We start from the raw sequence: 19994 nt of genomic DNA on the forward strand, positions 1-19994 counted from the left end.
ACCTGGCCATACGAATAAAGATTTACTTCAATGTTTTACTATTTAGATTGGTGCAGTCTGTTTAAACAGTCCTGCAATAAATCCTCACTGATATTAGATTAAAATGTTCAGTTTGTATTGAATATGAGCTTTAGATACAAGTGTTTCTAAAGCCCCCACGTTTTATCATTGAGGATAGTCTTCTATTAGCAATACTGTTTGCTGCTTATGTGCGTAGCAACAGTGGATTTACTACAAATTCTTGAAGTGGTAGTGATATTCAATGTTAAGAGATGGTTTGTTTAATGTTTTTATCATGTATGGTACGTGATCTAGTGCAGTAAATAAAACAATACTCCATTTAACAATATTCATTTTATTATCTTAAAACAAATCATATAAAGGAAAACCAGTTTACAGCTAAGAGTAGCTCTGTGCTTCTAGACCACTAAAGAGTGGAACAACGTAATGTTAGCACAAATTTTACATTTGTGTGCACAACATATTTACACTGATAAAAACAGTTCTCTTAAAAACAGGAATGCACTAAAAAAATAAAATCAAGGTTTGGTAATAATCATATGCAATGTCTCTACAGCAAAAACAAACACTGAGATGTTAGGAACATCAGCTTCTTAAAGTCACAGGCTGAGTCTCTCTTTGATTGCTTTTACATTTAATACTTATGTGCAATTACACTACTTTACCTAGAATATCGTCCCTCTGTGGAAGCAATGACTGACGCTTTTCAAAATAAAAGTATAGATTTTCATGTGCGTGAGCTGGCATCTAGTTATGAACTGAACCATGTAAACAATAAGAACCTGATTCAATGATTTACAGTGCAGTACAGTAACAAGATAAGACATCTCTTGTTGGTAACCTCCCAGAGAACACTTATAGTAAATATTGCACACATTTCAAATGATGCAATGGCTCAGGATACAAAAATAAGAATAAATACAGACAAATAAAACAGTGTAACATAAGTGCCTAAAATGGTATTGTGGCTTTCTTCAAGACTTTTCATCCACGTCTGTGTAAGGTGCAGATAAAATATCAAGGCTGTGCTACAGCCCTCATCGAGGCGAGAGCTGAGTGAATACGAACATGGAGTCTGTTCTCAAAGTCATAACCAGCGTAGTCCTCCTGCAAAATCCATGAGAAAAGACAAATAGTGAATGCAATAATCATTATTGTGTCTGTGCTCTGCCCTCTAATAAGCTTAGCTGCTGGCACACTCAGATCGATGGATGCGCTCCCTGCTCAATCATGTAGCAGTGAAGACATTAAAAAAAAAAACAAGAAGAGCTCCCTCCTCCGCTCCTCCTGTCAGACACTGCTGCATGTGCTCAGACACGCAGGGTAGGATCTCACGGCAACAGAGAGAACGAGACCCGGGCTGCATCAGAGTCAAATGCCAATCACTCAACAACAAAGTCGATGCTGCTGCAGCAACGTTTGGCTAAAGCCGCACCACAGGCTACGCTGACATCATTTACTGTACATATGAAAACACAACCTTTAGAAATACCTTCACCACAGATGGATTGTAAACTGGTAGTTTCTTAATGTTATAAAAAAGTGCACTCTGGTAGCTAATACAAAGGCTAGACAACCCTACCTCCTCCTAAGGGTGCACAACATCCCTGGTTCTCTCATCATTGGGATGCTTTAGGCAAGCCCAATTCACTGTCAACTGCAGAACCCTTCTTTCTTGTCAGGGACTGTTTTGTTCTTTGGTCACTGCATCATGATCTTGTGACTTTACAAGTGTAACAAGTCTCTCTTTGGAGGATGGAGACTCTTCTTCAGGGCATACAAACAAGGTCTTCATAAAGAAGCCAAGGATTAACTTTGTTGGCTACACTTTTTCCGTTGTGGCATTGCACAAACAACCCCTTTTTGTCCAGTTCTTTTTTGGATCTACGGTCACCCGATCAGATAGTAAGAGATTGATTTGTTCCCACACCAACTGGCTGAAGATTTACTATAATGACTTTTGCTCTAGCTACAGAATTTGCCACCAAATACTCAGAGTTTCTAATCACTCAATAAGCAAACAAAAGCAGTATGATGTACAAATCTTAAGAACATATTTAGACAAAAAAAAGCTCACTGTACCTTTGCCTGAAGCATTAGCATCCTGCCTTTCCCTGCAGACTGTAAAAAGACAAAATAAAATATTTAGATGATGTGACTTTTCCACCATCTCAGATAAGGGAGGCTCTTTTTATCACATCCACAAACAGGAAAATAACTTGCCTCTGGGGTGTTCAGCAGCACACAGCCCAGTTCATAGCAGGAGTAGGGCTGCACATATGAGTTGCTCAGACGACCCACCTCATCCCTCGCAGCAAGATGGAAATACTGAAACCAAAAAGCAGAGTCCACTGTAAGTACAGTCACTAAGATATTTACTCTTTATTTACTGTTTAGCTACAATTGTACATCAGCAGTGTTTTGCCTCACACTTCTAAGCACATTGTGGTATTAACTGGATGGATAAGGTACCTGGATGGCATCTTTGGTTTTGTGGAGACATTTGTTGATAGCACCAAGAAGTAAGTTTTTCAGGCCTGCACATGACGCATCATCAATCCCCTGCAGGACTAAAAAAACAAAAATATACACAATGAAACAAACAAAGAAAAAACACACACAAAAAGTGGTGAAGAGGCAATTCAACATTTAAACAACAAGAACCTTGAGACATTGACTCCAGATTGGGGGAGGAGCAGTTTGGCAGAGCTTTCCACAGATAAAGAATCTCGATCACAGAGAGGATGCAGAGCTCTTTGGACAGACTTGGACACCTCAGCTTCTCCGCCTGATACAAAGTTTGAATACACTCTTTACTTGTTTATCTTTACCTCATTGACTTTTGCAGTACAGAATCAGCTAGACAAATACTCACCCTCTTCATGGAGAACAGCTCTATCTGATTGTTCTTGCGCTTGAAAAGTCTTTGAACCTCCTTGAACACAGCTGCTGCTCCCTCCAGGTCTCCTGTGGCTCCTTGGCACACTACATCAACCAACGTTACGTTAAAATATTGATTAAAAAGAAGTAGGAAGAAATGTGTTTAAAGCCATTTTTATTTGTACTAACACCACCTCCAGTTAAGTAGGCGTAGTAGCATTGGGACCAGCGAGACTCAGTCTTCAGGCGCCCAAAGGCTCTGTAGGCTTCTCCGTAGTTCAGTTCAATCATGCTGCACCAACCTGAAATGTTCAACAGTCTCACGTTATGATTCAGACTGTTGTGGTGAGTGCTGAGTGAGGGATTTTGAAATCTCAAAGGTTCAAAGAAAGTACCTATTCATATAAACACACATGCTGAATCTCCCTCTGGTCGGAGGCCAGGTCCAAGGCATCACGGAAGGACGTCAAGGCACTGCTGATCTGACACTGGAAAAGGAGAACAGTGTGAATGGCTGAGAAGACGTCCAGTTTCTTACTCAGTCAAGAGACTGGGCATTAATAGAAAGGCCTATTTTTAACATTTATTCACCTCAAGGCGTTGCACTCTGCCTTTGAAAAACATGAAGAGAGAGGAGTTTGGGTAGGTAGCCTCCCTCTGTTGAAGGATAGATTTGGCCTCCACAAGGCCTGCCTGTGTGTCTGCACCATCCAGAGCAAAGAAGGGCTGCACAACCGTGTGGTACCACAAGAGGGCCAAGCTGTAAGGTAGACAGAGGCTGTGATGAGTGTGAATAGTGAAGTGCATAGCAGAACTACTATTTAATAATTAAAAACCAGTGATATAACAAAATATGGTCTAGACCTGCTCTATTTCTAAAGCATCTTGTGATAACATCTGTTGTGATTTGGCGCTATAAAAATAAAGATTGATTGATTGATTGATTGATGCCATCTGATACAAAATTCATCATTCCCATTGTATGTTGCTGATTTTGTATTTGTTAACACAATAAAACATTTCAATTCCCTATGGATGATACAGTGGCTATGTAACAGGACAAAGTTCGCTGTTAAATTGTTGTAAAACTGGTACCAGGGTGAGAAAAGCCCTGATGCAGTCCAAAATTCAGCATCAAGTATCAACTAGTACATCACTTAATGCAGTGATGTAATAAAATAATTCATTAGCACCTGAGAAAAATCAGCTTGTTGCTGCTTCAACAAAAAAAAGTAGCCTCCACAGCAATATTACAATGGCTGTCTATCACAACTGCTTTTTTACAGTGGAAAATAGACAATACTTTTAGGAAGTCTTTCAAGGTATGAAAGCTAACGAGGCTAATGTATTAGCTTAGATCATGATGAAAAAAACTCACAAAGTGCAGGTTTGCCCTTCTAATAATTGAAGGAGGTATTTTTTCAATTCAAGATAAGATAATGAAAACCAGTACAAACATCAAATGAAGACGTTTTTTTGTACAAAGGATGTATCTAATGTGTTGGCTCATCTTTTTTGCTAGCTATTTAGTATGTTTGAGGCTTGGATACCTTCAGCTCCCTGAGCAATGCAACAATAACCCTATATATGTTGCAAGTCCACAATAGCGCAGTGATGATGCTCTGCTGTCATCACGCCTCTGTTCTGTATATTGATACTACCTCTGATGCAAGCACAGTGGTGGGACATCTGGGTCCCGCCGTCACACCGCTGAGACATTCATACTTTGAAATGTCACAGGGTTGTTAATATGGCACATTTAACCGCAAATATGTAACTGGCTAATGGGCAGACATAGACACAGCTGTAAAAATCATGGTTTTTCATCATCAGTCAGCTGAGCAGTGATATCAGAACACCTACTTTTTTGTCTTTACATGTACTTTATGTCAAAGTATGTAGACACTACACCATCATGTTGTTTCAAACCTTGTTACCCATGAATACAGATACAATCGTACTCACTCACATACTCACGTAGCTAAGGGGGCCTTCATGTCCTTACTTTCACTGGCGTACATGAGTGCTGAGAGGCCTTGGAGACGGTCGCCAGGGAAGCCCAGCAAGTTGACGATCTTCAGCAGGTGTGGCGGCACCATCGAGATGCAAAGGTGGAAGAGGCCGTAACCAAAGCTGACCGAACCTTTCAGGCGGTCCAGGGCCTCAGGGCTGAGGCCGTCCGGCCTGTGGGATGGACTCGGCCCGGGGGAAGAGGAGCGGCTGTGTGAGGAGTCAGCTGGAGAGGAGAGAGGTGGAGGCGGCGCCGCTGGCTGCTCAGATGCTCTTCTTCTGCTGCCCTCCTGCAGATGTGTGATGTCGCTGTAACATTTGTTGTACATCTTCCAGGCTTTACGGAGGATCCAGCCTCCTTTGATGTATGCTGTTAGAGGATTGAAGTTTAGGTCAATGAAACATGCAATGTAATTAGAAAAAAAAAGGGCTTCTCTCATTTTAAAAGTTTGTCATTTTCTTTTAAACATGCAGTATGCCTCTGTCTCATACAGGTAGCAGATGCTCTCTTACATGACAGCTCCTGTTTGATGAATGACAGCACTGCTAAGTAAACCTGGCAGTCTGCGATGATGATCTGCCTCTGGAGTCGGTCCACTGCAGCCAGCCCTGACCTCTGAGAGTCCATCTGCACATACACACATCTCACACTTAACAATAGATGCCTCAAACACAGAGCTTGTTAAGCTAGATGTTGAAAAAGTTACTCACACTCCTCTTGATCTTGTTTTTAATGGCTTCAATGACTCCTGTGTTTTCACTCTCACACAGTCTCTCCGTCGCTTTAAGGTCCTCAAAGGCCATCTGCATTTTCTCCTCTTCAAACGTCATCATGGCGTTCTACAAAAAACAGAACAAAAACATGATGCAATTAATACACATGGGTGAGGGATTCCTTTGTGTGTGGGCCAATAAGGGCTGATGTCTGAGGAATCTGGTAGCCATAACTTTCTCAAACAGGTTATGTTGTCTTTATATTTATTTTGCACTTCCTTTTTTAAATAATTCTTGAGGACCATGTAAATAAATCATGTGCATAGTTTTGACGGATGAATCAATCTGACTTGGGCGTACCCCTTGTTTGTCGTTGTACTTAAATTTTTCATTTGCTTTCCATGCCTTTGATCAAGTCAGGTCTGAGTTTTCAGACAGACAGAATATCAGTGAAAGCAGCAGAGGAAAATAATACAAGTTTAAAACTCCTGTGAGGAAATGTCATTTAGTTTCGATCTTTGCAACCCCAGTATAAAAAGCAATCCGTCTTTTTGCTAACTTGTAATGTATATGCACAAGCATACTTCACAAGTATATGTCTTCTGATAAGAAAAACAAATCTTGAATCTTGACCATGAAATACATTAAGTCCAACCAAGAGGCAGCAGTAGCATTAAAAAACACTCGCTAATGTTCAAGTGTGCTTTTGTGTGTCATAGAAAAGTATTCAGTCTGTCTCATAACCAGCTAAAAACTCCTCGCAGGAACATTAAGGCAAGTTTTTCTTAAATGACTATAAGCTCTTGACAGTGACTGTAAACAGCAGTGATGTGTGGATGAAGCCTTGAGAAGCTTTGGGGCTTTCTTCCACTTTGTGCTGAAAAAGAAGCTTTGCAGCTTCAAACTCAGCAAACACAGTGACAGGTGGTAACTTGTAAAACTCTTAATGATGGTCTAAAGTAGGGATGCACGATATTGGATTTTTTGCCGATATGCCGATATTTTCAACTCATTTAGCGGATTACCGATACAGATATTTTTTTTCCTAAGTCTAATTCTCTTCTGTATTGGAATTAGCGTACAGTATTATGGTGATACTCTTATCACATTTGTTATGTAATATTCATTTCTTGTGCAAAATAAGAAAAATACAAAAAGATACATCCTACTTAAAACTTGGATGATTCTCTCCCTGAGACAATCATAACAACACAACCAGGGCAACTTTGGTCAATTTCACATTTGACATAGTAAGTAAACCTAACCTCTGTTCACGGGGAACATGTGGAAAGTGCAACTGTACAGCAATTAAACCCAAATTAAATAAAATGGTTTACTCTTTGACAGTAAATGTGCCTAAATTAGTCAGCTTCGTGTACCTTACAGACTGCTGCTTAAATTCAAATTTAACTTAAAACATGAGCCCAACATGTGTGCAGCAGCCCATTATTTTATCGGTTAATCATATTGGCGGATATCGGCGTGTTGGTCGATATCTGATAGTTCATTTTAAAGCCAACATCGGCCGATACTGATAATGTGCCGATAATATCGTGCATCCATAGTCTAAAGCACGAATACTGCTCACTAACATTATCAGATTGTGTTATCATGGAGATATAAAAGCCCAAGAGACTTGTAGATGATGAAATAAAACTATCTATGTCAACTATTTTTGTCCAGATGCCGCCTCGTGCATTCAGGGATGTGTGCATGTGTTGGCACCAGAATTACTAGTCAGTTAAACATATCAGTATTTGTATTATTGTAGGATCGAAATGCCAGTCAAGCTGGGGCTCTAGCTCTGGTTAATGGCTGCAGCCATGATGCCATAATGCTCTACTACCTAGATGTAAACAAGCACAGACAACTGATGGCATCTCTTACCGCTGCGTCATTTGGTAGTTTTTTGATACAGAAAATTTAGTTGTATGTATGCTGTTTGGTTAAACTGGTCTGCAGCAATAAGTGACCAGCACAGGTATGTGGACGTTAACCTGTAAAGACAGATGGCTGGTGGTGCTAGCTCTGCTAATGTTAGCCACAATCAGCAATCAAATTTGACACAGAGGCTGTGATCCTGTGTTTAGTCCAAGCGGTAACTTCCAGCCACGAGAAATTAAGCTGATGTGGAAGTGTTAAAAACTGCAAACCCAACTTAATAAGGACATGAAGTCAGCTGCATGTCACTTGTGCCAGTAAACAAAATGTCTTTCTCTTTGTTAGCGCAGAATAACCAATGTGTGGTCTAAGGTGTGAACCAGAACAGTAAAACACAGAGCTCTGCAATTTTTTTTTTTTTTTACTCACCAGAAAACTCACAAAACTGGCCCCGAAACTCATTAGAGGACTGTGATTCCTGAAACAGAGGAAAGAGAACTAGTGACATGTGAGTTAAAGGTGTGCTGTGTGACGTGATGACAAATCCAAAGGGCATACAAAAGTTAATGGGTGGAAAGGAAACAGTGAGTTGAGAATGTGTCATGGTTTAAGAACTTGATTGATTGACAGTACACGATGACTGTCACAAGCAAGCAAGTGTATTCAGAACAAACAGGGTAATGAATAAATAGTCATGACACCATTGGACATTGAATGCCATCCAAACAAAATCCAGGGGAAATTTAACAGGAAACTGAAACACAACACTCATCATGTGTTTTTCACTTCCCTCCATCTTTTCTTTTTTGCTGATATAATCAAAGCAGGATGACTCCTAGTGCTAAACGCAATTAGTGGAAGAGGTGACATTTAAACCCACAGAGGGGGTCAGGACACATGAGGGTTTGCCCTTCTGTGGCATCTACTGTACATTACAGTTAGAAGAAAGACCTTTATCAAAATAATCAGGCTACCATGTCCTATTAGCCAGGTTGAAGGAGATTTACAAAACCTGTAAGAACTCTGAAGTGGTCTACGGTCTGGAGATGAGTTTTTGGAGAAGGGGGACACAAAACCAAAGGTTAAAAAATAAATCACTGAGCTGTTCACAAATAAAAGAAAGTGAGGAAAACTCATTTTTACTATCCTGTAAATTGCCCCAGATCTTCTCAGATTGAGATTGGATTAAAGATGATCAGCAAGTTTAAATTTGATATTCATACACTTTACATCATCTACAAATCACAGCTTGATATAACAAGAAAAGCCTCACAAATGCAACTACCTCAAATCTGTCCGATAGATTTAAGAGGTGGTGTTTGTGAAGAAACCTGCTAGACCAAGACGACACATTTCAAACAAACCTGTTAGAAGTCACGAGAGACATTTGGTGCATGACAGGAATTCCAACCTGTTGAATAATTTAATGAAAACAGGGACTTCCCAATCCCAATCCCAACTAGGAGTGAAGGTTGTTGAATGCATCGCTTCAGACAACCAGCCCATGTTCGTGGTCAAGAACACAGGTTTTTTGCCATATACCCTGCAGTCATGACACTACTTCAAGCTGTTTATGTTTGGATCCAAGATTTCCATCAATTTCTACATTAAGTATAATTTTTTTTTAAATTATAACACACCAGAAAGTGGACTGATATTTTATTTTTTGTCTGAAAAGGTACCTACTTGTAAATAATTACGCCATTCTGATTACAATTCAAATTATTTTATGTGAGTTTAAAGCTAGCTGGCCTAAGTTTAATTAAATAAGCTGAAGACATCCTGTAGATTATTTGTGTACTCTAAATAATTCCTATTAAATAAAATAAAAAATACTAGTGTGTAGCTTGGGATCCGGGACTCTGTATTGGCAAATACTCCAAATTAGAAAAAATCTGACCAGGATGTTAGGCCAAGACAGCTGATTGGACATCCTTCATTAGCATATCTACACTGATGATTAGTAAATGTTCAATTGGTCAATTACAAAAAGAGTAATCCCATTGTAAAAACTGCTGTGTCTAGCCTCGCAACTTCTTTGTATTGGATACTAAATTAACCTCATTTGGTATTTGGACTCACCAGAATGAAACTAATTAAAATAGAGATTTTTCAACATTATTTTATAACAAACAATATTAATCTGTTAATCTAGAAATAAGACAGCTTAATCTACCATGAAGTCATCATCATTTGCAGCCCAACTCATGATGGTCACAATGTTTGTATTAATGTAACCACACATTAAGTGCAGTATGATTTGCATTAACAAATTCATTGTTGTGTTAGAGAACCACAAGTTACATTGTGGTTTTGGATAATTGCTCGTAGTAGTCAAAGTAAATTCCTCCTGCTTGTGACCGGATCATAAGCTGCTACACTGGAGCGTGACGAGTATGTTGGTAGTTTGTTTTGCTAATGAATCACAGACAGCTGCACGGCTTTTACTCGTGCAGTAATTATAGTTACACCTGTCGTAACATTTCCCCTGAAGAGTGATCATTCAAGACTGCATCACTGACACTGTAATGGAATAATTAACACAAAAAGACAGCTTATTGTCTCAGACCTGTATGCCCTGAAGAGCTCATCACTCTCCTTGAATCCATTGTTGAGGAGCATATTGATCCCTTTCAGTGCCAGCTCTGCGTCGTTGATTCGGTCTGCCTTCTTCTCCTCCACGCTCCCCGGGACTGCTGCTTCCGTCGGGTCCGCCATTTAGACACCCGACACCGGAGGGGAGAGACTCACTGTAAGCGTTCGGAGGAAAGGAAAGGAAAGGAGGGAGGGAAGGGGACGTGCAGTGAGTCTCTTGAGTTTACTTTAAAGCAAAATAGTCACCGTCAGAGGCGTAGTTTAGAGTCATATTCATCTTCTAACGCCGAGAAACAAAGGACAGGTTTGATGAACTCACAGTTAACAACTTGTGTCTGATCCTATGAGCTAGTCGTTCATCCAGAGGTTGTGCGTAAAGCTGTTCCGTATTCTGCCGCCTGGCAGCAGACAGGAAATGTGCCGCCTTCAGGGGCAATTGGAATTATCGCTTTCCTTGTCAGCCTGTCCAAGTGATAGTTACTTAAAACGAGAAAACAAGCGTGGCTACATCAATAATAAAGATTTTGTTATTATTTGAATCATTATTATTTGAATCATTGCTTTAACATATATTTATCTTATTTAATTATTTGTTTATCTATTTATTTCTTGTATTCATCTGATCTCGTTAACGCTACCTTATTTTTAACTTTTATTTCCACTATTACTTATTTTATTAATTTTACTGTGTTGATTTTATTTTATTTTTAAGTATTTTATTTATAATCATGCCTTTTATAATTTTACCATTGCTGTTGTTTTTTGTCTCTCTGTAATTCTGTGAAGCAATGTTTTTATGTATGAAAGTTGCTATATAATTTTTTTATTATTTTTATTTTATTTTACTTATTGAAACTTCTTCTTGATTGTACTTATGTCTGGGTTGCTGTAACAACTGAATTTCCCCCCCGGGGATCAATAAAGTAATATATCTTATCTTATCTTATCTTTTATAAATAAAATTGAGTTAAGAGAGTTAAGATGGGAAAATACGAAAAATAAATATTTTTTAACCTTTAATTTGTTTATTTTGATAAACTTATTAATAACTAATATTGTCTTGTCCTGCCTGTGCGCTCTTTATTGCCACCTTTTTCCTTGTGAATTAATCCCCCTCCGTCACATGATAGGAAATTTCACGTACATGTCTATCATCACAAAGTATCACAGATTGAATTTTTTATATCGCTTTTATTAATTTATTTTTTACCAAGCGTGTATATAGCATAGACTGCATCAGTAAGGTATATAGCTAAAATGCTACTATTGTTCCTGACTGTAAAGGGTTACATTTGGTGCATTACCTTTTTCGCATGACTTTCACTTATCAATTCATAAAGTCAGTGAAGGCATCATAAGAGTGGGCGTGGTGACTTCTGCCTCATTCTAAAGTTTGAGAGGTCACTGCGGGAGAACCATTGTACGGAAGAGGATTAGAGCAACTGAAAAAAATAAAAATTAAGGTCAAATTTTTTTTAATTATTATTATTCCGAGATTAAAGTCAGAATTCTGAGAAAAAGTCAGAATTCCAAGATTAAAGTCAGAGTTCAAGGGAAAAAAGTCAGAATTCTGACTTTAATCTCAGAACAAAATTGACCTTATTGTGGCCCTAATCCTCTTCCGTACCATAGACTGTATAAACAGTAAGTGAGGGGAATTTATAAAAAATGTGTCCAGGAGTTCCAGCTAACACCTTTATTATTTTTAAATACATAAAATACCAAAATATTTGACAAATATTGATATTGTTGAGTTGTAGATCCTATTGGCTGTGTCACAACATCTTCACTCATGAGTGTATTTCTGATGAATTCTTTTTTAAATTTGAATAAAGTCATGATTTTATTATCTAAATCAAGTTAAATCAAAGATGTTTCCCATATTTTACCACAACTTTGAAAAGATCTGTACACATAATTTAGGTTATCACTTCATAGCCCAACATTTATCAAATCTCATGCTGCCAGTCAAACGTTAAGAGAAATTATATTTAGTATCTTATAACTACCAATTTTAGAAAATACGCAAAAAACAATCAAATTATATTTGCATAGTCTTACAGAGTAAATACATTTGCTGTGTTTAATTCAACAATTATTCCCGGATTTCTGCAAAAATGCACAATTCAATACACACATTTGTGTTAGATGTGAGCATGAACACCAATTAAAAGACACTTCAGACCTACTTATGGCACTGAGAAATATTTATAAAGATCATTAACTGAAAAGATTACAAAAAGGATTACAAATCGGTGGTCACAAGATAGGAATGCATGTTAAATTATGTCCAATCCTCATGCATATTTCTTCTTTATATCACAAATATTTCCACACAAGTACAAAACAAAAAGTAAACACTTGCCAGGAGTTTCAATGAACCAAATACAGTATATTTTTTGTTATATTATGTTCAGCTTTATCATAATGCTGGTTAATGGTCCCAAACATAAATTGTAAGAATTGTACTACAAGTGTTTGGTTTGATACTTTTTTAAAACTCATAGACTCTGCTCCATAAAATTCAGTACATGCTGTTTTCTGGTGTAACTGAAGCGTAAAGCTACACAAAACTTTATAACGCAACATAAAGGAATGCAACATGGAAAATTAATTTAGAACAACAGTAATAAAACATAGGGAACAACATGTGATTTAATTGCCTGTGTGAAGACTCCATGTCTACTAACCAGTTAAAAATGCATACATCTAAATGCTGGTATTTGGACATTAATATGAAATAGCTTGACAGCCCCTGAAATGTCACTGAGTTGAGCACCGTGGGTGTAAACACAACAATTCTGGTATAAACTTTGAAACAAAAAAATAAACTATAATGTTGATTTCCATTAAAGCACCACCACAAAAGCATCATTTGTTTACTTAAAGTGCTGGATTGCTCACACGTCAGCCCTGACCAATCACAAGCATATTCAGTAGCATTTGAAATGAACAGACCAACACATCAGTGTTAAACAAATAATAGAATATTCATTCATCAATCCGTGCCATAATACATGAAGTTATCAAAAATAAATACAGAAATGTTTAACCAAGCACAGAATACTATCAAAGAGTAATCTACTGCTCAGATCTCTATCTTATACAGACATCCAAATACACAGCCTCACATACAAACACTCACACACTCCTCATAATATGTACATTCTCACACACAAACACATTCTCTGTCATGGTAACAGATTGCACATGGTTGGCGGTGGACATGGTCCCAGGTTTTGTTGAATGATTACACTGAATGAGATGTAGTCCTTCAGCCAGGACACTCTTTGAGGTTGACTGGACCAAACACAGCAGACATACGGTCAAAAGAGACGGGCTCACTGTTGATCCGAAGGTCCTGGATGCATCCAACAAAGGATGATGTGACGGGGAGTGTCTGGTGCATCAACATATCTGCAGCAGAAAGGTAGCATGAACATCATTGATGGGCAAGATAAGGATATATCTCTTAACTGGTTTATTTAAAGTTATGAGCTGATGGCATGCAAACTGAAATAACAGGGATTTTGTTTCCTTTTTGTTAACTTTGCCCCTAAGTTTACAAAGTAACGTGATTTATAGAAACACTTTTAACACTTGTTGATCAATTTTAGAATGTTTTCACAATATTCTTTTTAGAGAGTATTTATGTAATGTGAACTTATATTCAAGACCAGCAAGGCTTTAAGTTTGGCCTAACATAACCACAGTATCACTGATATTTTCAAACATCAATGATGCATCAATAAGGTCAGATATAAGTGGATTCATTTCCAGTTTAACAGATCAACACTCACCAGGAATGCCACCCACATACAAGGAGTTTTTGGTCGAAGCTGTCATAGAAGATGGTGGTCCAATCTTGTAATTGTCTACTGTGTCCACATGCAGCTGCACAACATTTTTCCTTTTGATCACTACAAAACACAAGTAAAGTTGTGTTATGGTAGCAAAGTTAGTTCATCTTAAATTATGTCTTTTATGAAGATATTTTGTGCATTTTACCTGAAATCTTATGAAATGTTCCATCACACAAGGAAGCTTTTGGCTTCACTGACACCATGAATTCCCCTTTTCCATTGTTTGCTCGTGCGACCACCTATTAATTGAAGTAGGTCCAAACACAATGCTTTTCACTTTTTGTCAAATACATACAAAAAAAATGCTGAAGGGTTTAAGGGCAGAACAAATGACTGATGTGGTATGATTATAAAAGTAGCCTTACCTCTCCTCTGAGCATATACACACTGAGATAGTGATCCAGTGCAGGTCCATGCTGGCTCCTGTTTGAATCACCAACATGCAGCAGGAGTCCAGTCAGGCTTCGTGGACGAATGTTAAACAGAAGTTCAAAGCTGGAGCCCACAACAAAGGAGTCATCTGGGACACAGAAAACATCAAGTTTATTATGTTCATCCTTATTATAGACATCTTTTTTTAAACAATGTATCAAACAATGAGGACACAGCCGTAAAATATATGTTTGAAGTAACTGACATGTAAACTTGAAACATATATGATACGATACGATGTATGTATGGTGTTTTAAAATATGATTCGACACGACAAGCCCTTTTTTAGTTTAAATGTTGATGATAATGGCTTAAACCCAGAAATCCTGCATTTCAGATTATGAGAGCATTTCCTAAGATCAATCAAAAAAAGGATTTAAAATACAGAAATGTCTGACTTCTCAAAAATTCCTTTCATTGATTAACTCAATACTTGGTTGGTTGCTCCTTTACTATGAATCACTTTCTGACGTAGCTGATGGAAAATATGGAACTCATTCATGATATTCTTATATATTGAAATACACCTACAACACATAATATCGTTATGAACTCAAATTGATATATTGTACTATGGATCTGATTGTATTGTATGAGTCAGGGTGACAATTTACTGCTAAATCAATGTTTTGTCCCTATCCTACAGAGAGTGGGAACAGTGTTCATGAGTGAAATCAAACCAATATCTAAATTAATGAGTTAATATCAGTGCATATCTGATATTAACTCGTAAGTGAAACATGCATGATAAAAAAAAATCTGAATTTTATGCAATAGCACAGAAAACAAAATTGGATATTTTAATTCAAAATTTTGAGGAATGTATAAATTTCCCAGAAATCAATTTAGATCTGTTTGTTATTCCTGTTATTTCAAATGAAGCAGCTTTTTTCCCATACAATTCCTTGTGACATCTCCTATTTTGCTCAATTTTTTTCTCTTAGGTTTTGTTTTTCACACCATTAACTCAATAAAAAAATATATATAAATAACAAGAATTTAATTTAAGTATACAATTAGGGATATTCCCCCAGTACCTCAGACATGATTAGGAACTACTGAACCTGTAAAATAAGAAATTACAGAATGTTTATGTAAGAAATTTATATTTGTATCTTTTTAAACAAATTCCCTTGAGTGGCTTTTAAACATGACAGTAAATAGTTTATTTCCCCTTGTATTACTTTTTAAAGTATATATATCTATCTATCAGATAGAGGATAATCATCTTTTCTTGCACTTTTTATGCTATGTCGGTATACCTAAGTATTTTCAACTGTGCAGATGCATTTGTACTTCTATTGCTTGCCATCAGAACTAATGGCGATTGTTGCAGTCATTAGAAATGCTTGTGTAGTATCACCACATGGTTCCATCATAGAGATGTACTTACTGATAGTCACATGTGCTCCATTCCCTGAGAAATAAGCTCCTCTTTGTGTCTGTCCATCAAAGCAGGGCCCAGCACCATGGTTTGTGGTTGGATTTGACATTGGCGCTCCATTCATTTTGAAACTGCGGATACAGCCAGACATACTCTGCTTTGGAAGGGCTTTGGACTAAAAGTAAGGAAAACAACAACACAAATTAATTTGTAAAGATATTAGAGTTTCAGAAGAAAACCAGCTTATGTTTATGCTTGTGTGAACTTGTTTTACCTTTAGCTCTTTGTGAAGGGACTCAGGTGGACTGCCCAGGTACACAGGCGACACAAACTGCTGCATGGAAGTCAACTCACTATTCGTCAACTGACCATCCTGAGCTCTGATACCATCTACTACCAATCGAAACTTCTTTCTCTCCAAGCTGAATATGACCTAAAGGAAGCACATTACAACAACAACAACAAAACATTTAGCTTTATTCTATAAGCAGATTTAAAATTTCACATATGTTGCGTTTGTATGAATCCACTGACCGAGTGCCACTTTCCATCATTGTACTTCTCCCTGTTGAAGATCTCTTTCTGTTTGCCCACAGACAGTCTGATCCTGCCTTTTGATATGTATAGAGCAAGATGAGAGCGCCCTCCTCTGGTCGAAGCAAAGAATAACAGGCCTTCAGGGGAACGAGTCCTGATATCCAGAGAGAAGTGAGGCCTGGAGAGGGAGAACAAAGACATCACCTTCAATTGTTCTGTGTGTGTTGGCTCCTTGAGGTGATAGAGGACATTTTTCATCTCTAAATCTGAACTATGTGTGCATGTATGCCAATTGTGAAACCATGAGAGAAGTTTTCTCACCTGGGCTGCAGGACTTGTAGGGGCAGGCTGTAACTCAGGCTGCTAACAGGGCCACCCAAACGATAGGCATGTTGAACCAGGGCTGGTAACGCACACTCTGACAGACTCTCATTTATCACCCGCATTACACCATCCTATAGTATAATCATAAACATGAAACAATTATGACAGCAGTCAAATCATTATTTTCTTAAATGACTGTAGAAAGTCTCCATTGGGGTTTCACTCTGTGAATAAAAAAAGATGGGTGACTACATTCATGTAAAGTGGTTTGAGGACAACAAGAGTTTAAATATTTGAAATAGTGTACTGTATATACTGCAGTAATAAGAGATGCTCTTAACTCAGTATTACAAACATAAATGAACACTTGGGATATGTATAAAGTAATGATCTTCATAATCAAGAAATAATTTAAACTTGTGTGTTCAATCAAATATAAGAAATAAAGTTTTGAAAAAAGCTGAGCTATTACTCTCTTAAAGCCATTGCTTAAATTTAGCGGGCTATCATTTGAGATGTTTAAAAGCACTGAACATTTTAGAATCACAGAGCTAACAAGGCAAGTCTTGTGCTATCAAAATTTAGAAATAATGTTAGATACTAGTTTCTGTCATGTATCAAGAACGTTGCTGTTTAAGTGAGCCAAAAATACAGTAGATGTCTCTCAGAGAGTTAAAACAAAAGCATTTCATGGATTTTGTTGAGTATCTGAGTGCAACCAAGTTGTTATGATTTATCATGGTCTTCATTAATGATGGGTCAGTATGGATTTTGTAATGCAGCATGAAAATTAAAGATTTGATAAGCTTATGTTACATGAGATACATTTTTTTATATACTCTCTCAACCATCACAAACTTTGTTTATGGTATTGGTGGGTTGAAAAAGTGAGGGTTTCTGTGTTGGGCTTATTATACTGTTGGGTGTATCATGCAGGGAAGTGGTTTCTCACATGATCTGAGTGATTGGCAAACATGAAAGAAGAGGAATAAAGTTGTTGCAGGTGTGCAGAATTGTAAGACTACAAACAACCCTGCAAGTATTCCCTATACTGTAAAAACGCTATACAAGATAAGATATTCCATAATGCAATAATGATAACCTCATGAATCTTGACTGAATGTCAGAGCACCATTAGTTGTATTTTTGTCTACCTGCTTCTCCTTTGTTTAAAGTCTAGACTGTGGTGGTTAATGTACTTGGATGAACTCATACATCAGCTGAGAATTCATGAATCAGGCAAGCTTTGCGTGTCAAGGGTTGTCGGGCAGGGGTCCTCATTCAGTGTGACGCTCCTAATCAAACTCGTAAGTCTTGTAAGTTATGATTATCATGCAAGATCAACAGTGAGTTGAAGAAATTATGAAATCATGCGTTTAAAAACATACAGTGATTTAGTTTCTGAACACATGAAGCTCTAATGGGTCTAGAGAATTTCACTTTAAAGCCTAGTTATACCAACTTTTCATTGGCTACTTCATTTAACATGAGGATCCGCGCTTCTCAACCAGAATGCTGGGATTCCATGTAGAGTTTGGATGGTGGAATATTGATACATTTAAGGTCAACTGGTCTGTGTAGCCTCAAATTACAAAAAAACATATCTCACAGAACTTAAAATAAACTCATAGAATTGATCTGATAAACCTCTCTTTCTTAATAATCAAATATAAAACTCATTATCATGTTTTCACAACTTAACACTACAGGATAATGTGTCAGTAAATGGTGAGAAACTCAGATGCAGGTTCTTTTTTTCTGTTTATTAGATATGAATGGTATGATTAGTTATGTTGAGGTTTCTATTTCTGACAGTATATAAACAGAATTAAGTGATAAGATGTGGATTACTGAGTTACACGAAAGAAAGAAACAAGACATGAAATGATTTTTAAGTTGTTAGTAGATTTTAAATAATGTAGACATTGAAACAAGACATTTTACAATTCTTATAATGTTGTGAATGTTCATGCAACCTTTGTTTTATTGTAGTACACTGCAGGTGGGTGAACTTAACATGAACATTTGTGTCAAAACTGTCACTTTTTCAAATCAATATTATAAATTCTTGTCAGCGTCAGCAGGTCTGAAGTCTCCTCTTTTCTTCATCTCTGTAAATATAAGGCAGCAAAACAGAATGTAGACAATGTCATCATGAGAAAAATACTGAGAATAATGTGCCTTCATAAAAAGAGTAGTTTCAATAAATACAACAAAAATAAAGATATATAGATCAGTTTGACTTACTGCTAGTGAGAGGAATCAATCATCATCTCACCAAGTTCATAGTGTACATGCTAATAAGATCAGTCTTAACAGTTCAAAAATACAAATATATAACCCCAGGATAGCTCGTTTCAAGGTTTTTCATATGGAAGTCTGTATTCTTCTGTTTTTACAACAACACATATTGGAATTGTTCAAAAATAAGGTTCTGTTATGGGTTACAGTATGTAGTACATATGGGCATGTAAAACAAACACTCACCTTCCTAGAAGTGCGGTCCAGCATCAGTTGAATAGGACTGTCAGCAGAACAAACATCCAGCAAGACATCTCCAGTGGAGTCAAAACTGCTTAAGTCCTCTGCCTTGTACAGATTGTTTGGCCTGGGAACAGAAAAAATAAAAGGTGTGATTCATCTTGAAATGTCAAAGGACAGGTATTGCAGATTGTTTATTAATCTGTGCCATTCAAACTGAAGCTAAATTACCTTCTTGTGTACAGGTTGGACACACATCCTTCGAACTTCTCATTACCCAGGATCATTGTGCCACCTGAGCTGCCGCTGATGGAAGAGCTGCCACTCTGCACTTGACCCTCATCTATATCGTCAACAATCAGCTCAATTCTGTTTAAAAAATCATGGAGATATGTATTTGTACATAAGCTTATGGATCAAGCAGCTTATGAGTATTTGTAGTTTGTTTTCTTTTTATTATAACATTGATTGGAAGTTGTGTGATTGAAAATTCTGGAAAAGGTTGTCATATTAAATGGCCTCTTTGTAATTGTACCTTAAAAAACACCATAGCAAAGATACGGTCAAATCTATACGGTGATGTTACAAGACATGTGTCTGAATGTGAAATCATTGCCCCTTTCATACCTTCCTGCTCTTTTGGTTACGGTCAAATAATGCCACTGGTCATCGCTGTATTTGTTGTTTGATTTCCAGATCTTGTCATTGAAAATGAGAACCATATGGCCGTTTTCCAATGAAAGATTAATGCCATTAGCCTAAAAAGCAGAACAAAATAAAGATTTAAAAAAACACTTCAGCTTGCAGTCCCATCACAAAGCAATCTTAAAAGTCACAATTAATGCACATGGTTTCAGAAACAGTGTAGTAAC

At 37.3% G+C, this 19994-nt stretch overlaps 2 protein-coding genes across 2 annotated transcripts in view; both read right to left on the reverse strand.

Moving 5' to 3' along the window:
* Positions 1–339: 339 nt before the first annotated feature.
* Positions 340–10574, reverse strand: LOC117826273 (tetratricopeptide repeat protein 39C-like). The gene is made up of 15 exons (XM_034702222.1): positions 10421–10574; positions 10076–10256; positions 7936–7984; positions 5623–5751; positions 5425–5539; positions 4879–5281; positions 3493–3661; positions 3300–3389; positions 3096–3207; positions 2897–3006; positions 2686–2809; positions 2494–2591; positions 2245–2349; positions 2104–2142; positions 340–1128 (listed from the first exon to the last, which is right to left on the reverse strand). The coding sequence occupies exons 2-15, from the start codon at positions 10222–10224 to the stop codon at positions 1039–1041; spliced, it is 1782 nt and encodes a 593-aa protein (XP_034558113.1). The 5' UTR covers positions 10225–10256; positions 10421–10574; the 3' UTR covers positions 340–1038.
* Positions 10575–11860: 1286 nt separating this feature from the next.
* LOC117827144 (laminin subunit alpha-3-like) overlaps positions 11861–19994 on the reverse strand; it is a 59627-nt gene continuing 51493 nt past the window's right edge. Inside the window, exons 67-77 of the mRNA XM_034703637.1 lie at positions 19750–19880; positions 19354–19491; positions 19129–19249; positions 16639–16772; positions 16315–16495; positions 16055–16213; positions 15790–15955; positions 14330–14484; positions 14110–14203; positions 13902–14021; positions 11861–13518 (exon numbers count right to left, since the gene is read on the reverse strand). Coding sequence (XP_034559528.1) covers positions 13376–13518; positions 13902–14021; positions 14110–14203; positions 14330–14484; positions 15790–15955; positions 16055–16213; positions 16315–16495; positions 16639–16772; positions 19129–19249; positions 19354–19491; positions 19750–19880 — 1542 coding nt within the window. The 3' untranslated portion in view covers positions 11861–13375. The remainder of the gene's footprint in view (positions 13519–13901; positions 14022–14109; positions 14204–14329; positions 14485–15789; positions 15956–16054; positions 16214–16314; positions 16496–16638; positions 16773–19128; positions 19250–19353; positions 19492–19749; positions 19881–19994) is intronic.

The sequence above is a fragment of the Notolabrus celidotus genome, chromosome 15 (assembly GCF_009762535.1).
Source record: "Notolabrus celidotus isolate fNotCel1 chromosome 15, fNotCel1.pri, whole genome shotgun sequence".
Taxonomy (NCBI): domain Eukaryota; kingdom Metazoa; phylum Chordata; class Actinopteri; order Labriformes; family Labridae; genus Notolabrus; species Notolabrus celidotus.

Bases quoted from the DNA above. Each gene is read 5' to 3' on its own strand.
- LOC117826273 (XM_034702222.1), bottom strand. From the start codon at position 10,224: ATGGCGGACCCGACGGAAGCAGCAGTCCCGGGGAGCGTGGAGGAGAAG. The intron at 3,208-3,299 runs TAGGTACTTTCT...CTGTTGAACATT, and splicing joins AGCATGTGTGTTTATATGAA to TCAGGTTGGTGCAGCATGAT. The intron at 1,129-2,103 runs GTACAGTGAGCT...TGGATTTTGCAG, and splicing joins TGCTAATGCTTCAGGCAAAG to GAGGACTACGCTGGTTATGA.